Source organism: Humulus lupulus, chromosome 9 (genome assembly GCF_963169125.1).
Source record: "Humulus lupulus chromosome 9, drHumLupu1.1, whole genome shotgun sequence".
Classification (NCBI taxonomy): domain Eukaryota; kingdom Viridiplantae; phylum Streptophyta; class Magnoliopsida; order Rosales; family Cannabaceae; genus Humulus; species Humulus lupulus.
Window position 1 is genome coordinate 180,903,605 of NC_084801.1, and position 21,655 is coordinate 180,925,259.

The window sequence follows — 21,655 nt, forward strand, 5'->3', positions numbered from 1 at the left end:
GGAGCAGAATTCCAATGCCGATGCTCTAGCAAAGCTTGCTAGTGCAAAGGATGCCGAAACTCTGAATATAGTACCAGTAGAATACTTGGCGGAGCCGAGCATTGATAGACAAGAGGCCATGCCGATTACGATAGCCGACACCTGGATGACTCCCATCATTGCTTACCTTGAGCAAGGCACCCTCCCAGATGGTCGTAATGAAGCGAGGAAGGTTATGAGGCAAGCTGCTAGATACACCATGGTGGATGGAGTGTTGTATAGGAGAGGATACTCCTTACCTCTACTCAGGTGCATAATGCCCGACCAGTCAAAGAACTTATTATCTGAGGTGCATGAGGGGTTTTGTGGAGATCATGCTGGGGGGCAGAGTCTATCTAAAAAGATCTTGAGGCAAGGATTTTTCTGGCCTACTATGAACGAGGACTCTATGGAATATGTGAAAAAGTGTGACAAATGCCAAAGATTTTCTAAAGTGCCCAGAGCGCCCCCAAATGTTTTGAAGCAAATGCAAAGTCCGTGGCCTTTTGCAGTGTGGGGCATTGATCTGATTGGAAAGTTGCCCAAGGGAAAAGGAGGAGTGCAGTTTGCGGTGGTCGCGGTAGATTATTTTACTAAGTGCACTGAGGCCGAGCCATTAGCCACGATCACATCGAAGAAAGTATTAGACTTTGTGGTTAAAAACATAATATGTTGCTATGGTCTACCTAAGAAGATAGTGTCTGACAATGGCACCCAGTTTGACAGCGACATATTTACCGATTTTTGCACTCGGCATGGCATAACCAAAAGTTTCTCCTCGGTAGCCCATCCTTAAGCCAATGGGCAGGTTGAAGTGGTGAACAAAACATTGAAGGACACTCTAAAAAAGCGCCTGGAGCAAGCTAAGGGTGCTTGGGCAGAAGAGTTACCAGAGGTCCTTTGGTCATATAGGACTACTGCTCGGACGGCAACTGGTCATACCCCATTCTCTTTAGCATATGGGTATGAAGCCATGTTACCTGTGGAGATAGACCCACCCTCTCATAGAAGGACCGTGTACAACCAAGAGGAGAACCATCAGTTGTTAGCAGAATCATTGGACTTCCTCGAGGAAAGAAGAGAGGAGGCAAACCTCAGAGTAGCTGCTCATCAGCAAAAAGTGGCACGCTACTTCAACTCCAGAGTGCGAGATCGAAAGTTCCAGGTTGGAGATTTAGTCCTAAGAAAGGTGTTTGTTAGAGACCCAGCAGCTGGTGTGCTAGGACCAAACTGGGAAGGACCGTATCAAATTGAGCAAGTCTTACCACCCGTCACCTACAACCTTGCTCGGTTGAATGGAGAGCTGATCAGGAACTACTGGAACAGCGAGCACTTGAGAAAATATTATCAATAAATACTGCTTGCAGAGTAGTAGCTTTGTATCAAGTGCTTAACTTGTTATTTAAGTTTTTTGTTTGTGAACTGGTTATTTGCTACCCAGTCACATTATTTTGAACAATGTTATTTTGTTTGGAACTCGTTGTTATACACGTTTTGTCACTTATTATTACGAGTAATAAAAGAGACCTCGCGCAGCGTGGTCGAATCTTGCTACAAATTTTGCATATGTGTTGATTATTTTTGCTTGGCAGTGTTCAACTGTCACATTAATTTAAACAAAACAGGTCTTCTAAAAACTAAGTGTAAATGTATACCAAACAGTGTTCAACTGGTCGGTATCATGATATGAAGGACCAACGTTTAAATAATGTTTTTGTAGTGCTCAACTACTGAAATATGTTAGTATATTTTATGTGTTTCACGAGTAGTAACTACTCGGGCAAATTTGATCAAGTAGCAAGTGATCAAGGATTTATCAACCCTCAATCACTTGGGGGGCACATAGGGTATACTGGTCTGTATTTCAACACATGCAATAAGAGCACGAGCAAATATATTTGTTTTTGGGCTGACTTGTAAGTTTGGAAGTCTAAAATGGCCATTAAGCTAACTTGTTTTACAAAGCTTAAGTAACTTAGAATTTTTAAAAAAAATTAAGTTAGAAACAGGTATTCGTGTAATGATAAAATTTATGCTCATAAAAAGTTAGAGCAATAAGAGCATGAGGAAGTATATCTAGTATGGACTTATGGAATGGTTAAAATTTCTAAGTTAGAAAACTAAATACTCATGTGAAATTAAAGGCATCTAAGAACTTTGCTATGTACAATAAAAACTTAAAAGTTTAAAGTTGGCGACAAAGAAAGAGTAAAGTGCTAAGTGTCAAAATAGCTCACTAGTTCGAGCAACAATATACAAAGTAAAGCAAACTATGATGAACTACGAGGAGGAGTCACTGGCGTGCTCTGGTGGGTTGATCGACCCCCTCCTCGGCGTCAGCTGCTTCTCTCGCTCGGAATGATAAAGCAGAGGAGGCGGGAGCAAGTGCAGGAGGATTGGCAGCTTCTTCTGCAGCCCTTGCTTCGCATCTAGCAAGCTCTTCTGCCTGAACCTCCTTGGAGAAAAAATCGAGATTGAGAGGTTTGTTCAACTTCCAGACTTGATAGAAGCAGTCGAAGCTGGCCTCCTCAAAGCGAATCAAATCAAGCTCCTTTTCTTGTTTCAACTCTTCATTTTCACTGATCAGTCTCTCATTATCCCGAGCTAACTCTTTGTTCTCGAGAGACAGCTTCTCCAGTTGGGTTGTCAAGGAAGTGTTGTTTTGAGCCTGCTGCTGGTTCTCATCAGAAAGCTTCCTGAGAGACTCATTCTGTTCAGCTACGGTTCTCTCTGCTTGCTCCAGCTTGGATTTGGCCTCCACCAGTTGATCGTTTAGCACCTTGATCAACTCCTTGTAGTCTATCGCTCGGAGCTGCGCGTGACCGATGGTGACAAGTGACTGCATGGAAGACAAAAGGTTATTACAAGCAAAAATATTAATAATAAATTTTCTTAAGAGAAAATACTTACCTTCATCAGTTGAGCAAGCCCTCTTTTCAAGACGACTTCAATGCTAAGCCGAGGGTAGGATTCTAAGCTTTGGAGCGTTGAAGCGTCATGGCCGATCTCCTCAAGAAGTCCTTTTCCTAGGTCACTAACAGCACGAAAGATCTCACTCGAGCTACCCTGGCGAGTAGGAGTTAGGCTCGCAGAGGGAGGAAGCGAAGAGGGAGTCAGTGGCGGGAGTGTAGTCGATCCCTCAGTTTTCCTCCCTTGACTGGGCGGTACTACCTTCTGAATCTTCTGCGGGGGCATAGAGCCACTTCCATCACCAATTTTCCTCTTTGAAGCAACGCACTCTCTGAACATGTCTGGGTCTGCAAAGGAGGAAAACACAAAGTTGTTAGAGATATAAACATAATAAAATGTGTACAAGTGTATACTACAATTTTGTTACTCTCGAATCACCAAGCTATCAAAAATATTCCTATGTTCACTAGACATGTGTTACCTGCGTTGAGGATCTGATCGAGGAACTCATCCTCGTCGTCTGAGGATGAGCTAAGTTCACCCTCAACCTGGATAGCCTTTCCTTTCCCAGGCTGAGCGGGAATAGTAGATCTGCGCTGAGGTTCGGGCTCCCTAATGACTAAGTCGCCAGGTCTACGAGAGAGCGGAGAGGGTCCAGGAGAAAGCTGATCAGTCACTAGCTCCGTGCCCTCGTTGGACTGATCAGTCATGTTGTTCTCCCCGGTGGTACTTTCCACCGCCAGATCTTGGTCACATGGCACCAGGCCCACCATCTGAAGAAGGTCCAGAGTAACCAATTTTTTCACATCTTTTTCCCTAAGACTCATCTTGGCCAACTTCTCGGCCCGCTTAAACATTCCCTTAGTAGGCAACGGTCGCTCGAATGGACCCGCACGTGTAAAAGCCAAGTTGTTGGCTTCAATGTACGATGTAAGGAAGTATTCTTTGTGATACTTCCCAGGGTTTGATTTGTGAGAGATACCATTAAGATATGTAACCCCCCTATGCCTATAGTAGAAGTGGAAGAAGCCCGTGTTGTTGTAGGAAGGATTGGTCCTGAGGTCAAATAAGTAGTGCACCTCATGTGGGGTGGGCTCATCCCAACCGTGCAGGAAGTAGAGGATGTACAGCGCAGAGAGTACCTGGATCCCATTCGGTGCGATCTGAAATGGAGAAACATTGAAATAATCCGCTACAGACCGGAAATATGGGTGTAGTGGAAGTGTTGCTCCGGCGTGCACATGGTGCCTGGACTAGGCACAGTATGTTCCACCAGGCCTATTGGCTCTTTGGTGAGAACTCGGACATATCACGTTGGCCCCGCTCAAGCCTAAAGCTTCAATGTGTTTTTGGAACAGCGCGGGATTAAGTTTTGAAGCATCGGCAATGAACCAGGAAGGTTCTTCTTCTCCCTCCTTGCGTGGCTTCTGGACAGCCAGGTCCTGGATCGCAATAGCAAATTCCTGAGAAGGTTTTTCTGGAGCTGTGGCAGTGTGAGTATGATTGCGCTTTACCACCTTCTGCACCGCTCTGCGGGCAACCTGTGGATCATGTTCCTAAGGAAGTCTGTTGGATTGCTTCACCCTCATTGTCGACTGAGAAACTTATTGAAGGAACTGTTCCTCGTGGAGAAGATACAAAGCTGAGCGAGGGAGGATCTGCTTGAAGCGGCGAAGACGGTCCTCTGGAGTGCAACCGGTAGACGAGTCTGGTGAGGAATCGCTATTTAGAGGAGTCTCGATTTTTTGCGGGACGGATGTGTCGGAGTCCGTATGATTGTCACCTCCCCTATAGTCAGAGCGATTCATCTACAAAAATCAATAAAACATGGGGAGGTGAGTAACCATACAGAAAAAAATTTCATCAAGAATAAAGGTTATTTTTATACTTAGAAAATTTTGTCTAAGTTATAAAAATATAACGCATAGGGAAAAAAATAATTTTAATGCCCAAGAGTGCCTAAAAAGTACTTGGGGTGTTGAACTTTATTAAAGTTTATATAAATGGGCATTTTTGAGGTTTTCCTATGAGGCTAAATTCCTTATGCGTGTAAGTGAGCATGCCATGGGGTTGGTGATGCGTGTCGTATTGCGTACCAAATTTAACAAATATTTTATTTACTCTCAAACCAATTATTTAGTATAACGGCAAATAGAGGTCGAACCCAAGGGAACTATATTCAGTTTATTATTCACAAAAGCTCAACAAAGTTAAATTGGAAAGGGGGGTTTTGGAAAGTAAAAGTAAAAGCAATAATTAAGAAAACAATTGATAGCAAGAAGAGATTAACAACGATTTCAAAGATGGTTAAGAATTATTCTCCACCTCAGGCAATCATGCATGAATATCAATAATGAATATTATTCCGATTCCCAATTAAACTATTAACCCTGTAGATAACGCTTAAGCAGTCAATTATCCCAATCTCCCCATCACAATCAATTACGGCTAAGCGCTCAATAATCAATTCTTTTTACCAAACAACAAACCTATTAAGCATACGATTCATTCAATTTAGGAAAAGCATTAACAACAGTGGAGATAGGTTAATCTAGGCAATAAATCAATGAAGCATTTAATTCATTTAACCTAGGTTCTATTCTTCATCACAATCAACAATGCTTTTGACCACATCATCAATTGCAATTTATCACAAACACTTAGAATCCTAAACTATTAGGTGAATAGAAATTCTAAGATGACAGTAAAATAATGCAAGCCCTAATTAGTTGTACACCCTAACAAGGAATCACAATATTTAATACAATAGGCATAGAAGAATAGAAGCAATTTAACATTATGGAAATCAAGAACAATATTCACATCTCAAATCAAACATTCATGTCTGGGTTTTGAATAACCCTTAACCTAAAAGAAACTTAGCCAACAATCATGATGAAAAACATAACTAGAATCAAAGAATAGAAGAGTTTAGAGAAGAAGAAAACTATTGAAAAAGTTGAATGCGATCCTCCTTCTTCTCCTCCGCTCTCTCTGTGTTCCTCTCTCTAAAATCGTGTATCTCAAACTTAATTCACGAATATGACCTAATCCCCCTTTTATTTCCCGTCCAAAAATTAAGAAAAATCGAATTTGAATTTGAATTTTAACGCGTGCCGCGGCAGCCATATTTCCTTGCCGCGGCACGAGGCTTCAGATATGCGATATAGGCTTTTCGTGCCGCGGTATGCAACTTTCCTTGCCGCGGCACGAGACTCTCTGTTTCTCTTAGCGACAAGGACCTGTCTGACTTGCCTCGTAGCGGCAGGGACTTTTCCCTGTAGCGGCACGCTCTCAGATTTCTCGTACTCTTGTTCTTTTCTCGATTTTTCTTCTCTTTAACACTTTACTCCAATGGTTAGAATCCTACAAAATCATCATTCAACCAAAAATCATCAAAAATATACAATTATCTTTAAAAATAATGATTTAGATTAAATGAAACAAATAAAAAAAACGATTCTAACTATCCCCAAACACACTACTTATGAACACAAAATTTGATAAGTAGAAAGGTAAACTTTATACAAAAATATACTTATCAGTTGGGTATGCATTTGGAAGGAAGGAAAGAAGGCTGAGGCCTAAGAGATTAGGTGTGGTCCGATCGGACCACGTTTTGGGCTCAAGGAGATGGCCTTACCTAGTGCATCCGATCGGATGCCTAGACCCACCAAATGCTCATGACCCAAGAGGCAGCAGCCGTGCGGTCCGAGGAGACGTCCAGCCTTGCCTCCGTGCGAGCCCAGCGTGAAGGTCCCCAGGAGATCCGATCGGACGTAACACACCCGAGGAGAAGCATGCCGTGTGGTCCAGGCGGAGGCGTGCCAGCGTCCGAGCCCAAAGTGTCCGATCGGACGTGGGTGGTCAAAAAATGGTAAGTGCGTGGTAACTTACCCAGATTTCCCAATGGCCCGATCGGATATGCTTGTTTGGCTCGTCCAAGGAGATGCGCACCTTGAGGTTTGAATGGGTGGTGTCCGAAGGCTTGGTACATCTTACGCCTCCAAGGGCATTGGCTAAGCAAAAACTCGCCATGCCCGATCAGACATGGGATCCCAAGGAAGACAATATGTGGTCCGATCGGACCACATTCATGCCCAGATTTTTTCTTGGCAAACTAAGCGAGCAAAGCCCCTAACTATATACTCCTCCTACCTCAAACCCAAACCGTGTAAACAAAGCCCTAGAATCCCTATTTTAAACACATTTCTTCATTCACACATACAAAAACAAGATCAAAGCATGGAAATAAAAAGTTTTTCTTCATGTTCTTGAAAACCCATTGTACTATCAAAATCCCCAAAACCCATACTCATATTCATGTCAAATTAGCCCATTTGTCTTGAAATTCCTATGAAATTAGAGGTAATTTCGGGTTACCCATGCCATAAACATCATCAAGACAACAAGATAACACATTATACAAAGCATTCACAAGAACTTCAAGAACAAGCAAAGCTATGGGGATTCGGCCATGGCCTGTTTTTCTTAAAAAAAAATTTGAAAAATTATAACAATGTAAAAGACATGGATAAGAAGACTTACTCAAGGTTGGAGGACCTTCGATTTGCTTGAAGATTGCTTGAAGATGGAGAGTTCCCCTTGAAGCTTTTGGAATCGGCAAGAAGAAGAAAACTCTTGGGATTTCGGCCAAAAGGGAAGGAGGAAGATGAGAGGTTTTTGAAGATGTGATTTTTTTGCTTGTGTGAAGAAAAGTGTATAAAGTTGGGTTATTTAAAGGGAAAAAAGTGGGTTTTTTATTTACTTTTGGACCTTTGGCATTCTGGGACTATTTTTCTCTCCACGATCATGGGTGGTTTTTTGCAGTGATCGTGGGTCTGCTGCATGGAGATGAACAATTATTATTTTTTATAATGACGTCAGCTAGAGAAAAAAAAAAGTTTATTATGTGAATGTATCATATAATAAACTTGGGGTGCAAATGTTATCCCAAAAATTTGAAAAGAATGATTTGGCAATAAAGTTAACACATGGCATGAGTTAGTTGGGTGATCTGGCTTAGCAGTGGCCCAATACATCAGTTAAGAAGTTGGACTGCTTGAGAAGTGCATAGCAAGTCAAATACACCCGACCAAGGAGAATATTTGGTCTAAGGAGGGTTTGGCTCAGACCCTAGTTTGAAGACCAAGTGATTGGTTTGAATCAAAGTCCAAGGAGATTAAAGGAGGGCTTTGGATTTGGGCTCAAGGGATAAAGGCAGGAGGTCCGATCGAACCTTAGCTTGGGAGCCTCTCAAGCATTTGGCTCGGATGTGTCCGAGGTAAGAAGGCTAAGGGAAAGAGGTCCCATGCAAGGACTGGGACTTAGATTTCAGTCAAGGGAAGGCCACGTAGTGTCCGATCAGACATAGTTGAAGATGCCAAAGGGAGAGATGCCTCGGACTTGTCCGAGGTGAAGTGCCAATTAGGGTGGCTCGGACCACCTTGGTCCGAGGAGAAGGTCATCATGTCCGATCGGACATGTCATGAAGGAGGTATGCTCGGGCTTGTCCGAGGTGAGAAAAGGGGGGAAGGTTGGCTCGGACCACCTTGGTCCGAGGAAAAAGCATGAGAAGGATGCCTCGAACCACCTTGGTCTGAGGAGAAGGTCATCATCATGTCCGATCGGACATGTCATGAAGAAGGTTTCCTCAAAGTTGTTCAAGGAAAGAGGTCAAGAGAATTGCCTCGGACCTACCCAAGGTGAGGTGCCAAGGAAGTTGGCTCAGACTACCTCGGTCCGAGGAGAGCCAAGTTTGCATGACCCCATGTCCGAGGAGAGCCATGCATATACCACCTTTGGTCCACGGAAAGCTTGAAGGAGTAATCAACATGCATGTGAGACTACGTCAAAATCCTTGAACGACTTTGGCAAGAATTGGTCTAAGCACCCGGGAATCTCTCACTCCTCACTTAAATTGAGGAATCAGTTGTATTGTAAACATTTCTTGTAATATAAATATAAGATGAATAATAAAATATCCCTGTCTAAAGGGGATATTAGTTGAGAATCCCAGGCCTATAAATAGAGGGTTGGGAGGAACGTAACAAGACTTTTTGGGGAAAATTGAGAGTGAATCTGTGTTCTAGAGAGAGAAAGTGTGTGCTTCCTGAGAGAACCCCTTTTTTGTATTCTGGAATATTTGCACTGAAGAAACTCAGTTGACACTGGTTCATCTGATCTTGAGTGTGAATACAGTAATAAAATCTCTAAGTGGATTAGGCTATTACCGACTATCGGGGCTGAACCACTATAAAAATCTCGTGTTATTCATTTTCATTGATTAAAACTGTCTGTTTTCGTTTATATTCTCTTGAAGGCTTGTCATATGTGACGTTCTTACGTCGTTGGCTAAAATCACAGTCAACAATTACATTTTCAAATTATGTGATTTTAATACAGTTTAGTTACACTTTTGACCTAATTCTTGATTAGCAAGTTAAATGCACATTTTAAACTCACTTGGTAACGACTCTAAGGTAGTAGGGCGTTACAGGCAGTGAAATCTGAAAAATCCAGATCTTGAAGTATCCCATCTTTGATCAACCTTTCCATTCTGTCTCTAGAGATACAGCCTAAACGTTTATGCCACAACATAGAAGATTTCAAATCTAATCTTGTACGTTTAGAACCAACAACAGTATTAAGACAAGAAATAGAAGAAACAGAAGCAACATCATGCAAATCAAGTTTATATAAATTTCCACATAAAGTTCCATTTCCAACCAAAAGAGAGTCACGATACAAAGTACGTTTTCTAGTTCAAAAAATAAGACTATAACCTAGTCTATCCAAAATAGATACAGAAATCAAATTCCTTCTAATAGAGGGTATGTAAGCAATGCCCTCTAACTCCAAAAAATGTCATGTATTCAACTGTAATCTAACTGTCCCCAAAAATTCAACTTGGACTTTTGTATCGTCTCCCATGTACCCATGTTGCTCTAGACTACTCGGTCTTCTTCGACTTGTCACTGCCTGCAAGGAATTCATAACATGAATTGTGGCTCCAGTATCTAACCACCAAGAATTTGAGGGCACATCAATAATATTGGATTCTAAACAAACCATCACAAGACAGTTACCTTTCTTCTCTAGGTGACCTTTGAGCTTACAACAATCAGCTTTCTTATGTCAAAAATTCTGGCAAAATTTGCACTTCCCTTTGAAAACTCATTCTTATGACCATTAGAGGATGAGCCTGACTATCCATTCCCTTTAGGACTAAGAGCCTTTTTCTTGGGAGGTTTTTGGTTACTAGAGTTATTGGAAGTGAACTTTCTCTTGTGAGGATTGTTTGGATTGTTAGGATTTGTCACCAAAGAGATGCTTCTTGCCTTACCTTTTCTCATGTCCTCCTCTTCCTTAGCAAGAATAGTAAACATCTCCCCAATAGTTCATTGCTCTTTCTGAGCATTGTAGCTTGATCTGATCGCATCAAACTGAGATGGAATGGTCTCCATCACCAATCATACCATATAATCCTTACTAAGGTCCATACCCATGGCCTTAAGTTTGTGATAATAGCTCATGAGCTTGTCAATATGAGCCCTGATGTCACTTGAACCATCATAAATGGTGTGATGGAGCATGTTCAAGTGTTCATTCTTCTCATTCTTTGAGAATTTTTGGTACTTTTCCTTAATGGCAATAAGAAAATCCTTCACATTTTCGGACTTAGGAATACTATCACGAATGGATTCATCCATGTGATATCTCATGAGCATCAAACAACAACGATTGGAGTGTTCCCACTCCTCATAGAATTTATTATCCTTCTCAGTAGCATCATCAGCAGGCTTAGATGGTGTATCAATTCTCAAGGCCAAGTCCACTTTCATGAAAGTCAAGTTCATCGTGATAGACTTAACCCACTGCTTGTGGTTGGTTGCATTCAGTGTCAAGACGGCGGAGGTTCTAGGATAGCTTAGTGCTGAATGAGAAACAAGAGCAATAACTATTAAATGCATGCTATAACAAGATCATGTCATTTGTGCTATTCTCTCATAAATGATCGCAAAAAAATAACAAATGATCTTTATGTATGCTAGTGTTCTTAAATAAATAAAAGATAGAACTCATTCACAAGTAAGAACAATCTATTAAGCATTATAACCAAATGCTTGAATTTACTATCTAGAGGATAGAAAAATTGTGGTTCATAAAATTCAATAGACTTTCTTCACAATATTAAGCATCCTTACTAAATAATTATTATCGATAGGATAATTAATTACTCATATGGACCATAATGTAACTTTGGAGGAAAAACACAAAATTTAAATATATAATTATTTAAATGTTCCTCATCACTAAACAATTTATATGCCTATTCTTACGATAAGCAAGAAAATAAACAATAAATGTTGACAATATATAATTAGATTTATGCCACAAAAGATTAAATATAAATACAATTATGAAACCAAATCCATGAATTAATCTTATGCATAAACATATACAAATGGTAGGACATGAGAAGAGGAGTGAAATGGTAAAAATTGGCCTAAAAAGGACCACTCACGCAACCCCACGCGCCCAAAATGGTATCTTTTTTTTAACATGCCCGTACGACATGTTGTTTTTGAAAAAAGACATGTCATTTGATAGCAAAAAACGACGCCCCTTTGCCATTAAAAACGACATGTCGTTTTTCGTCGTCTCTGACCTCTTTTTTCAGGCGTACGGATCACCTTCGACCTGGTTCAGTCCGTGGGTCTGACCCGACTAAAACCAGCAGCTCTGGCCGCCGTTTCTGACGCCGTTTTGAGGGGTTTTCATCCTCTTATCGTCATCGACCACCCTCCCATATCCATTCTCCTCATATTCATCCATAAACATCAAAACAAGCATGAAGCCCGAAATGAGTTTCCTCCATTTTTGAGCTTCAAGAAAATCTCGGTTTCATAGCAATACACACGAATTTTTTGTCCAAAATATTGTTAAAACCCAGCACACATTATCAAAACGATTTCCCACATTAACATAGCATTATTTAAAAAAAAAATTGCAAAAAATCAGATTTTGAAAAATGGGTTTATGTCAAAATATTAAGCCCTAAAATCAAAAGACCTAGCTCTTGATACCAATTGATAATTTGTGAACACAATGTGAGCCTCATTAATGCTCAAAACAGATTCTACATAATCAATTAATGCTCACAATAGATCCAAGAACACATTTTATTTAGGGCATTAAATAAACAATGAAGAAAACATACCTCCCATATTACCTATCCCATCTTGAGCCATTTCCACACTTAGAAATCTGCAAAGGTCACACACAAGATCAAGTGAAAAATGCAAGAGGAAGCTTATGGATAGCCAACCCTTACCACAATACCACCATGCATCCAATTGCCACTCTATACACCATATATATTATGCTCTCATACCATAAGAGGTATTAGTGGACTAATTGGGGCTCATTATAATATGAGTGGTGAACTATAGTTTAATGGGCCAACACATAGTCATTAGGGTGCCGCCATGTGCCTCTAATGCAATTACTAAGTGTGAACCATCCCATTATACTTATTGGTAATTAATAGGCACTTTAGTTAATGGTTGTGATTATGGAATAATGTTTGTGATTATATTAGTCCATGATAATAATTCTAACAAATTATATGTTCATGGAGGAGATCCTCAAACAACCCACGTCGTTGGAACACTCGGGTACCTCGCTCCAAAGCATACCCAGACCGGAAAGGCCACAACGAGCTCGAACGTCTTTGCATTTGGAGCTTTCCTGCTCGAAGTAGCTTTCGAGATATGCCCCATTGAAGGGAGAGGAACGACAACAGAGAAGGATCTTGTTTTGGTGGACTGGGTTTTCTCTTGTTGGTGCAGAGGTAGGATTATCGAGGCTGTGGATTCGAATATGATAGAATCAGAGTTTACCAGAGCTGAAGTCGTATCAGAGGAGGAAGTAGAGTTGGTATTGAAACTGGGGTTGTTATGTTCACATTCGGAACCAGGGGTGAGACCGAGCATGAAGCAAGTCATCTCGTTTTTGGAGAAAGATGTACTGTTGCCGGACCTGTCGACGATGGGGATGACGACTGTGGGGTTGGCATTCTCTCATAAAAAGGGTTTGATGGGATTGAAATGTCGAAATTCTCTAGTCGAATCACTCCTTCCTCGCGGTCGCTAAATATGAGTTTTGAGTTTTAATATGTGAATTGTGTCGTGTGTGAACCTATTTGGCTTTCTTTTTATTAGCTTTCTACGATGATAATGATTCACAAATGTTTTTTGTTTTAACAGTTCATTGTTGTTGTCTATTGTGAAACTTTGAACCATAAATAAATTTAGTAATTAAAGTATGGCTGGTTTGGAATTAACATTCCTAAACAAATACAATTGTATTATTAGGAGTGATTTTAAACAATGAAACACTTTAATGTTAGATCTCATTCAAGATATCGTATTGATGTTGCTGTTTCTGGCGGAGAGAGTGGTTTTATGCACTTTACAGGATTGTATGGTAATCCAGATTCTTTGCAAAGAATCCATACATGGAACCATGGAAGCCCTTCTCTCGCCTAAGCGACTCCATTCAGGGGCCATGTGAGAGAGAAAGATAAGAATAACCTGATGTCGATGATAGGAAGTCTACTTCTAGAATGGTGTTTACTCTTGGGGGTGGAGCTGTGATTTGGAGAAGCGTAAAGCAGTCTGCAATCTCATATTCTGCCATGGAGGCTGAGTACATAGCTGCGTCAGAAGCAGCTAAGGAAATAGTCTGGCTAAAGAAGTTCTAATCGGATCTTGGTGTTATTCCAGACATAGATAAACCGCTTGTGTTGTTTTGTGACAATACAGGAGCGATAGCCAACTCAAAAGAACCTCGAAGTCATAAGAGGAGTAAGCATATAGAAATGAAGTATCACATTATTCGGGAATATGTGGCCAGGGGAGATGTGAAGGTTTTGAAGATTGCAATTGAAGACAATCTTGCATATCCATTTACAAAGACACTACCAGAAGCTACATTTGATAAGCAAATCAAGGAAATGAGATTAGTAGAATTAAGGCATTAGTTTCAATTAGTGCAAGTGGGAGTTTGTTGGGTTTTTATGCCTTAATTAAAACTCAAATTCTTTGTAATCTCATTTTATTATCAATAAAAGAATAGAAATTATTTTTTGACTTGATCAATCACTTTGCTCACATATTTTATTTTCATGATTATTTGTTTAATATAAACTTCTATTAAATCCCGAGCATATAGCTAATCTTATTTATAGTGACGTAATCACAGTGGAATATAAATATGATTATATGTTCAAAATAAGTTAGTCCTAAGATTAGTCAGTGCACAGGATTTATACTGACTTGCTAATCTACGATATGATCTACTTACACATCACAGTGTTATGTTCTTTCCAGAACATTAGCAAAGTAGATAAGATCGGATGTATTTGCTACATCGGACATGACCGATATTGACAGTTGATAAGATAAGTAAACATACCGTTATTATCCATTCTAGTTATATCATATAGTTGACCATATGTCAATTCAATCTCAATTATGAGTGGTTAGTATTCTAACTGATTGTATTATTTGAGTTCTTTGACTTGTTCGTTACCAGCTTACCCTACGGACTAGCCCATACTTACATCTTGGGAACTCGGTAGTATAATTGAATGGGAGTGTTAATCATAGATATGAACATCTATAGCTTCTGATGAAGAAGTGAAACTATGGTTTCCTTTTAGTTTGTTTCAAGGTGTTGAATGATAGAGATCTTATTTCAGTAATTAAATTAGTTTACTGAAATATCATTTACAAGGAACTAAGTGTTTTGAGGATAAAATACAATAAGGGGTAAAACAGTATTTTAGTCCTATCTCATTGTAGACCGTCTATAGATGATTGAGTGACAATTATAGTTGTAACGATGAATAATTAATAGCGTATCTATATTTGTTATAGGCGTTCTATGAATTCAAGAGTGCAATTCCGAGTCTATAGTGGAGTCACGGGGAATTAATAAGTTAGTAAATTTATTTGTTAGATTTATGATAACTTATTGGAGTCTGATTTCATAGGCCCATGGTCCCCATTGTAACTTGGATAAAATCATCTAGATTGTCTCAATTAATTGATTTAATTATCAATTAGAATTATCAAAGTTGACCAGATCAATTTTGGATAGTTTCACAGAGTTTTGTAATTTAGAGAAGAAAAGAGAAATTATGGCAGATTTATTAATTAAGATAAATTTGTATCTAAATTAATAAATAAGTTTAAATCAATGTTCAAATTATAAATAATTAATTTGATAAATGATTTAAATAATTATTTAATTAATTAAATCAATAGAAAATAATACATGCCTTAATTTTATGTCCAATTGGCTTATAATCAAATGAGAAATTTCACGGGCCTAAAGCTCATGATAATTTCGACCTAGGGCTTCAATTATGTATTATTTTATTTATTTTTAAATTAAATTTAATGGCTTAATTGAGTCTATAAAAGAAGTGCTTAGAGAGAAGTCAAAATACAAGTTACACAAGTTTGACAAGTTTAGAAGTCAGATTTTCTGATAGGTTTTAGATTATCTCTAAACACAAGTTCTTTACTAAGCATCTTTGTTATTTTCTCTTCTTCTCTCTGTATTTATCTCATGTGTTGAGAATTTCCCACACTAGTCTAGGTGATTCTAAAGATATTTTGGAAGACTGTGAAGAAAATAGAAAATCGGTTCAATTTCTTGATAATACTCTGCGACAGTAAAGATACAAGTGTTAAAAAAACTGAAGAAATGACTCATTCATTCTGTTACGTATACTTTAAGTATCCTTATCATTGTGTCTTTTGAATTCAATTTTAGAACATCTCAAACTCTAAAAGTTTGAGGCTTTGTTCATTTCACGACAGCGAGAGAAATATGACCACAACGACAATGGATGTTAGTGTGATTGATCATTGATGGTCGAGAGAGAGAAAGAAAGCACAGGAAGAAAGAGAGTGGGGAGAGAAACTATCTCTTTCTATGATAGAAATTACATCATTTGAAAGGTAGAAAAAAAATAAATAATAAACAAAATTATCTCTAGTGACATATTTTTTTTAATATTAATAAAATTGAAAAAGAAAATTGTAGAAGAGATAAATATTCAATGACTTTTTAAATATGTTACTAAAATTTATGTCTAGTGATATTTTGGCAATGTCACTAATTATTGACATTAGTCACATGTGAAAATACTAGTAAATTAACCTAATTGAATTTTTTTATTAACTTGATTGAGTTTGTTTGTGTGACATTTTAGAGCAAATGTTAATAAAATGCCACTAAATGATATTTTTGGTATAGTGACTCGAACAAGAAAAAGAGGAGCCTTTGTGGATTATATTTCTTAGTCCTAATATTTTTTTAAAAAAAATAAAAATCAAATCAAATGTATTGTTTATTAAAAGAAAACAACTATTCCATAAATTTTCTTCTGGAAAACATTATATTTTATCCGTGGTTATTGAGTTATCCCCTTCATGCATATAAATGATCACAAAAAATTAGTAAGAAAAACAATGGGTAACTGTGATATATAGTTAGTTATTACTAATATGTGGGTGGCCGTGACATGATACCACCCCATATGACTTAGTAATTAAAATGCAAATAATTAAATTGTACGGAAGAAGATTCAAACCAATATCACGTGTTTGACTTATTTATAATAACATTAATGAAAAAAATTCAATTGGTACAAATCTAGAAATGAGATGCATCATTGACTTGCATGAGAAATTGTAATATACCATTTTGGGTATAGAGGTTTTCTCCTCTTCTTATATGGATTCGACCATGGCTGATGCCTTTCTTAAAAAAAAAATTAAATAAATAAATTGCATTTTTGCCCCCGAACCAAGACCACTATATGATTGTGCCCCTGAATGATTTGCAATATTAAAAATACGTTACTCAAATATGATACTTTTGTTAGATTTCGTCATAGGTGGTTAATGAATTGATGATGTGACATTTTGTCTGTTGATGTGACACTGTCATGTGTAAAACAATTAGTAATTTTACCCCCCAAATTTTGACCACTACCAAATTCTGCTCTTTATATTAAAACTAATTTATTTTTTTTATAAGAAAACCTAATTTTTTTTCTTAAAAATAATAATTATATCCTTAGAAATTAAAAAAAATTCATTTTAAAAGATTAAAAAAATAAATAATACTAAAAGTTTCAAATTAATTAAATAATTTTTCAAATACTCAAAAATTAAAAATCTAATTAATAACAAATAATTTTTTTTACTTTTTCTTTTCTTTTACAATAAAAAAATAAATATATATTAAAATAAAAATTAAAAATAAATCATAAAACAAAGTTTATTCCCCTTTATTTTCCTCCTCTTAAATTAAAAGTTTTTTTTTATATAATTAAGTCATTAGTCCTTCGTATTCCTCTTTAATTAAATATTTTTTTTGTTTTAATATTTATTTTAAATTTTCATTCTTTTATATTGTAAAAGAAAAGAAAAATTAAAAGTAAAAAAAAGTTATTTATTGTTAATTAATTTTTTAAGGATTTAATTATTATTTTTTTAAAAAAAATTATTTATTTTAATAAAATGAGTATTATTTGGAGTGGTAAAAGTTCAGGGACAAAATTATTAATTATTTTACTCATGATAGTGTCACATCAATAGAAAAAATGTCACATCATCAATTTGTTAGCCACTTATGACGAAATCTAACAGAAGTCTCATATTTCAGTAACGTGCATAGTTCAGGAAGAATTTTTAACATCTCAAATCATTCGGAGACATGATCATATAGTAGTCATAATTCGGAGGACAAAAATATTATTTATTAAAAAAAAACAAAGCATATGATTACTATTCAGAAAACAAATATAGCATAGAATTACTATTAGTGAAAATTACATTTTATATGAGTTTTTTAATAAAGTTTTCAAAAATATGACTATTTTTTTACAAGTATTATTTTATGGCTTTTTAAAACTTGTATTCCCTTTTATGGGATTTTTTTTCCCATATTTTTGTTAAAAAATTATTATTATGCCATATTTTTGTAAAAAATCATTATTATATCATATTTTTTCCCATAATTTGATTTTTTTAATTAAATTTGTCCATATAAACTAAGAAAAGTTTAATTACCATATTTTTGCATATTAATGGCTAAAAAGATATATTTATGAAAAAATCCCTTAATATTATTACTACCTACTCTTGCTCTTGCTCTTCGATTTTATTTTACGTGTTAAAAATCTAAGATCTAAATTTTCCTTCTTGTTAATATGTCATCTATGATCTAAAATGACACATTATGAATAAGTCTATTTTAAACAAAAGTTGAGGAAAAGACTTGTTCTTCGTAACTTTAATTTATTCTTTTAATAAGAATAATTGAAATAAAAGTGATAACTTTTTTGTCAATATTTGGATAGATAACGGCGTTGTTTGTTTGGGATATCTTCTAAAAGTAACCTTGAGATTTGCTTTTATTGAACTTTTAATTTTTCAAAGCTCTTTCCAAAGAATTGACACCCATGTGACTTTTTTTGTAAAAGTGCTTAAAGAAAAAAACATACAAAATGAAAATTATGTTTTATGAAACTTTCATATTTTCACGAGTACTCTAATTTTAATGAATAAAAAATAATTAATTCTATATATATATATATCATTTTCTTTTTTCTCTGTAAAATAAAAAGTCTAAAACTTAGATGCTAAATAAACAAAAGAGCACTCTAAATAATCTCTGACACAACCACTATAAAGTGATTTTTATTTAATAAAGATATATAAATATTTATTATGCATGTATAATTGTTATCATACACACTTCCATATTTTTTATTGTTCAAAATTTATAAAGCAAGAGTTTAAATTTGTTCAGAGAAGAAAACAAATTAGGATTAATATTAAGTTATATAATTGTTTTAATCATATCAATTTTTTTTTTATATTTGTAATAGAGCATTTTAAGTATATATTATATTATTATTATTGGTTTAACGATGAAATTGTCAAAATATTCATTCTTTTTTTTTTTGGACGAAGTCTTAATATTTATTCTAATATTATAGAAATTGTAAAATTTTGACAATTCTAGCCTACTAAATAATGTTGCTATATATAGAACCATATCCTAAGAAATTATACATATATAGCCTAGTTTAAGCCATGTTTTCTACGCTTCCGATATTGCTTCTCTTACTATTCCTAAGCCTAACCATAACAGTAGTGCCAGCTCCGTCCCAAGATGATCACGGTGATCTCAGTTTTGTCTTCAATGGATTCAAGCCAGGCAACCTGGTCCTCGACGGCTTAGCTGAAATAACCTCCAATGGCCTGTTGAGGCTCACGAACAACACGAACCACCGTACGGGTCATGCTTTCTTTCCCAACTCAGTAACCTTCAAAGCCACCCCAAACGGCACCGTTTCTTCCTTCTCCACCTCATTCGTCTTCGCCATCAGACCGGAGTTCGCGGATGTGAGCGGCCACGGCATCGTTTTCGTGATCGCTCCGACGAGAGGTCTTCCCGGAAGTTTCCCGACCGGGCACCTTGGCCTTTTTAACGAATCCAACAATGGCAACGCCACCAACAGAGTCGTCGGCGTCGAGCTCGATACGGTTCTAAACACCGAGTACAAAGACAGAGACGTCGATCACGTGGGGATTGACATTAATGGTTTAACCTCGGTTAAAGCTGAACCGGCGGGGTATTTCGACGAGAAAACAGGTGGGTTTACGAACTTAACTCTAAGGAGTGGTAAGCCGATGAAGTTATGGGTCGAATATGACGCTGTTAAGAAGCAGATGAACGTGACGTTAGCTCCGGCCGAAGCTGTTAAACCCCAGAACCCGCTTTTATCTTTGACCGAAGATCTTTCACCGATCATAAAGGACACCATGTACATTGGTTTTTCTTCCTCAACAGGATCTGTTACGAGTGATCACTATATTCTGGGTTGGAGCTTTAAGATTAATGGCGAAGCTCTAGAGCTTGACTTTTCGAAACTCCCGAATCTGCCTCGGGTCGGACCCAAACCAAAATCCAAGCTTTTGACAATTGGGTTACCGGTGATTTGTTCGAGCTTGGCGGCTCTAGCGATCTTGAGTGTAGTTCATATCATCAGAAGAAGGAGAAAATATGCAGAGGTTGTTGAAGATTGGGAGGTCGAATATGGACCTCATAGACATAGATACAAAGATTTGTATATGGCAACTGAGGGTTTCAAGGACAAAAATTTATTGGGTAGGGGAGGATTTGGTAAAGTCTATAAAGGAGTATTGCCCTCCAAAACAGAGATCGCTGTCAAAAGAGTCTCTCACGAATCAAGACAGGGTATGAGAGAATTCGTGGCTGAAATTGCCACTCTCGGCCGGCTCCGACACCGGAATGTATTACCCCTTTTAGGCTATTGTCGCCGGAAAGGTGAGCTTCTTTTAGTCTACGATTACATGCCCAATGGCAGCCTAGACAAGTACCTATACAACAACCCAAAAACGACACTAAATTGGCACCAAAGATTTGGGGTCATAAAGGGAGTTGCCTCGGGTCTATGCTACCTTCACCATCAATGGGAACAGGTCGTCATCCACCGTGACGTGAAAGCCAGTAACATACTACTTGACGGTGAGTTAAACGGCCGGTTAGGAGACTTTGGTTTAGCTAGATCGTATGACCATGGAGCCGATCCTGAAACAACCCACGTCGCTGGAACATTCGGCTACCTTTCCCCGGAGCATACCCGAACCGGAAAGGCCACAACGAGCTCCGACGTCTTCTCATTCGGAGCTTTCCTGCTTGAGGTGGCATGCGGACGACGGCCCATAGAGAGGAAAGGATCATCGGAGGAAGAGTTAGTTTTGGTGGACTGGGTTTTCTCATGTTGGAGCAAAGGGAGGATTACTGAGGCCATAGATTTAAATTTGATAGAATTAGATTCCGAAGTATCAATGGAGGAAATAGAGTTAGTATTGAAGCTGGGGTTGTTGTGTTCACATTCGGAACCGAGGGCGAGACCGAGCATGAGGCAAGTGGTCTCCTTTTTGGAGAGAGATTTGCCATTGCCGGACTTGTCTACAATGGGACTCACAGCGGCGGGGTTGATGTTCGTGCATAGAGAGGGTTTCGGTGAATCTGCAGCATCTATGGGACTTTTCCCTCAAGTGTCGTCGTCGTTGTCGTCTTCTATTGCTGAGTCACTCCTCTCCAGTGGTCGATGAGCTGATTCGTAGTCCTATACGTGAACTCACTTCACCTTATGGTGCACGTTATTAAAATTATTCTCTAGAACACCATTAATATCACATAAATACCACCCCGGTGGTGCTTTATACAAACTCTCTAATGATTCACATGTTTTTTTTTTTTTACTAAGAAAATTAAAATGTTTATAATGTATATTTTTGTACTATATAGAAATGTTATACTTTTCTCCTTTATCACCCACTTTCTTAGAGGCACTTAGCATGGCTATCTTGGATAACACTCACTCACATGAATCGTCTAAGCGTTGTTTAGGTGTTTATTGTTCCCTTGGTTTGCTATGCGGCCTTTTATGGAATCTATTCATTATTGTGTTATTTTTAATAATAGTATCTATAATCTTTCGAATGATTTTTTTTTATTTTTAGCCATTTTTAGATTTAATAATCTTTTGATGTTTGAAACATTGTAAATGACGTAGCAAATCAATATTGGTTATTTGAAT

At 37.5% G+C, this 21,655-nt stretch overlaps 1 protein-coding gene across 1 annotated transcript; it reads left to right on the forward strand.

Moving 5' to 3' along the window:
• Window positions 1-19,087: 19,087 nt before the first annotated feature.
• Window positions 19,088-21,220, forward strand: LOC133801385 (L-type lectin-domain containing receptor kinase IV.1-like). The gene has a single exon (XM_062239573.1). The coding sequence runs from the start codon at window positions 19,116-19,118 to the stop codon at window positions 21,165-21,167; it is 2,052 nt and encodes a 683-aa protein (XP_062095557.1). The 5' UTR covers window positions 19,088-19,115; the 3' UTR covers window positions 21,168-21,220.
• Window positions 21,221-21,655: the final 435 nt, after the last annotated feature.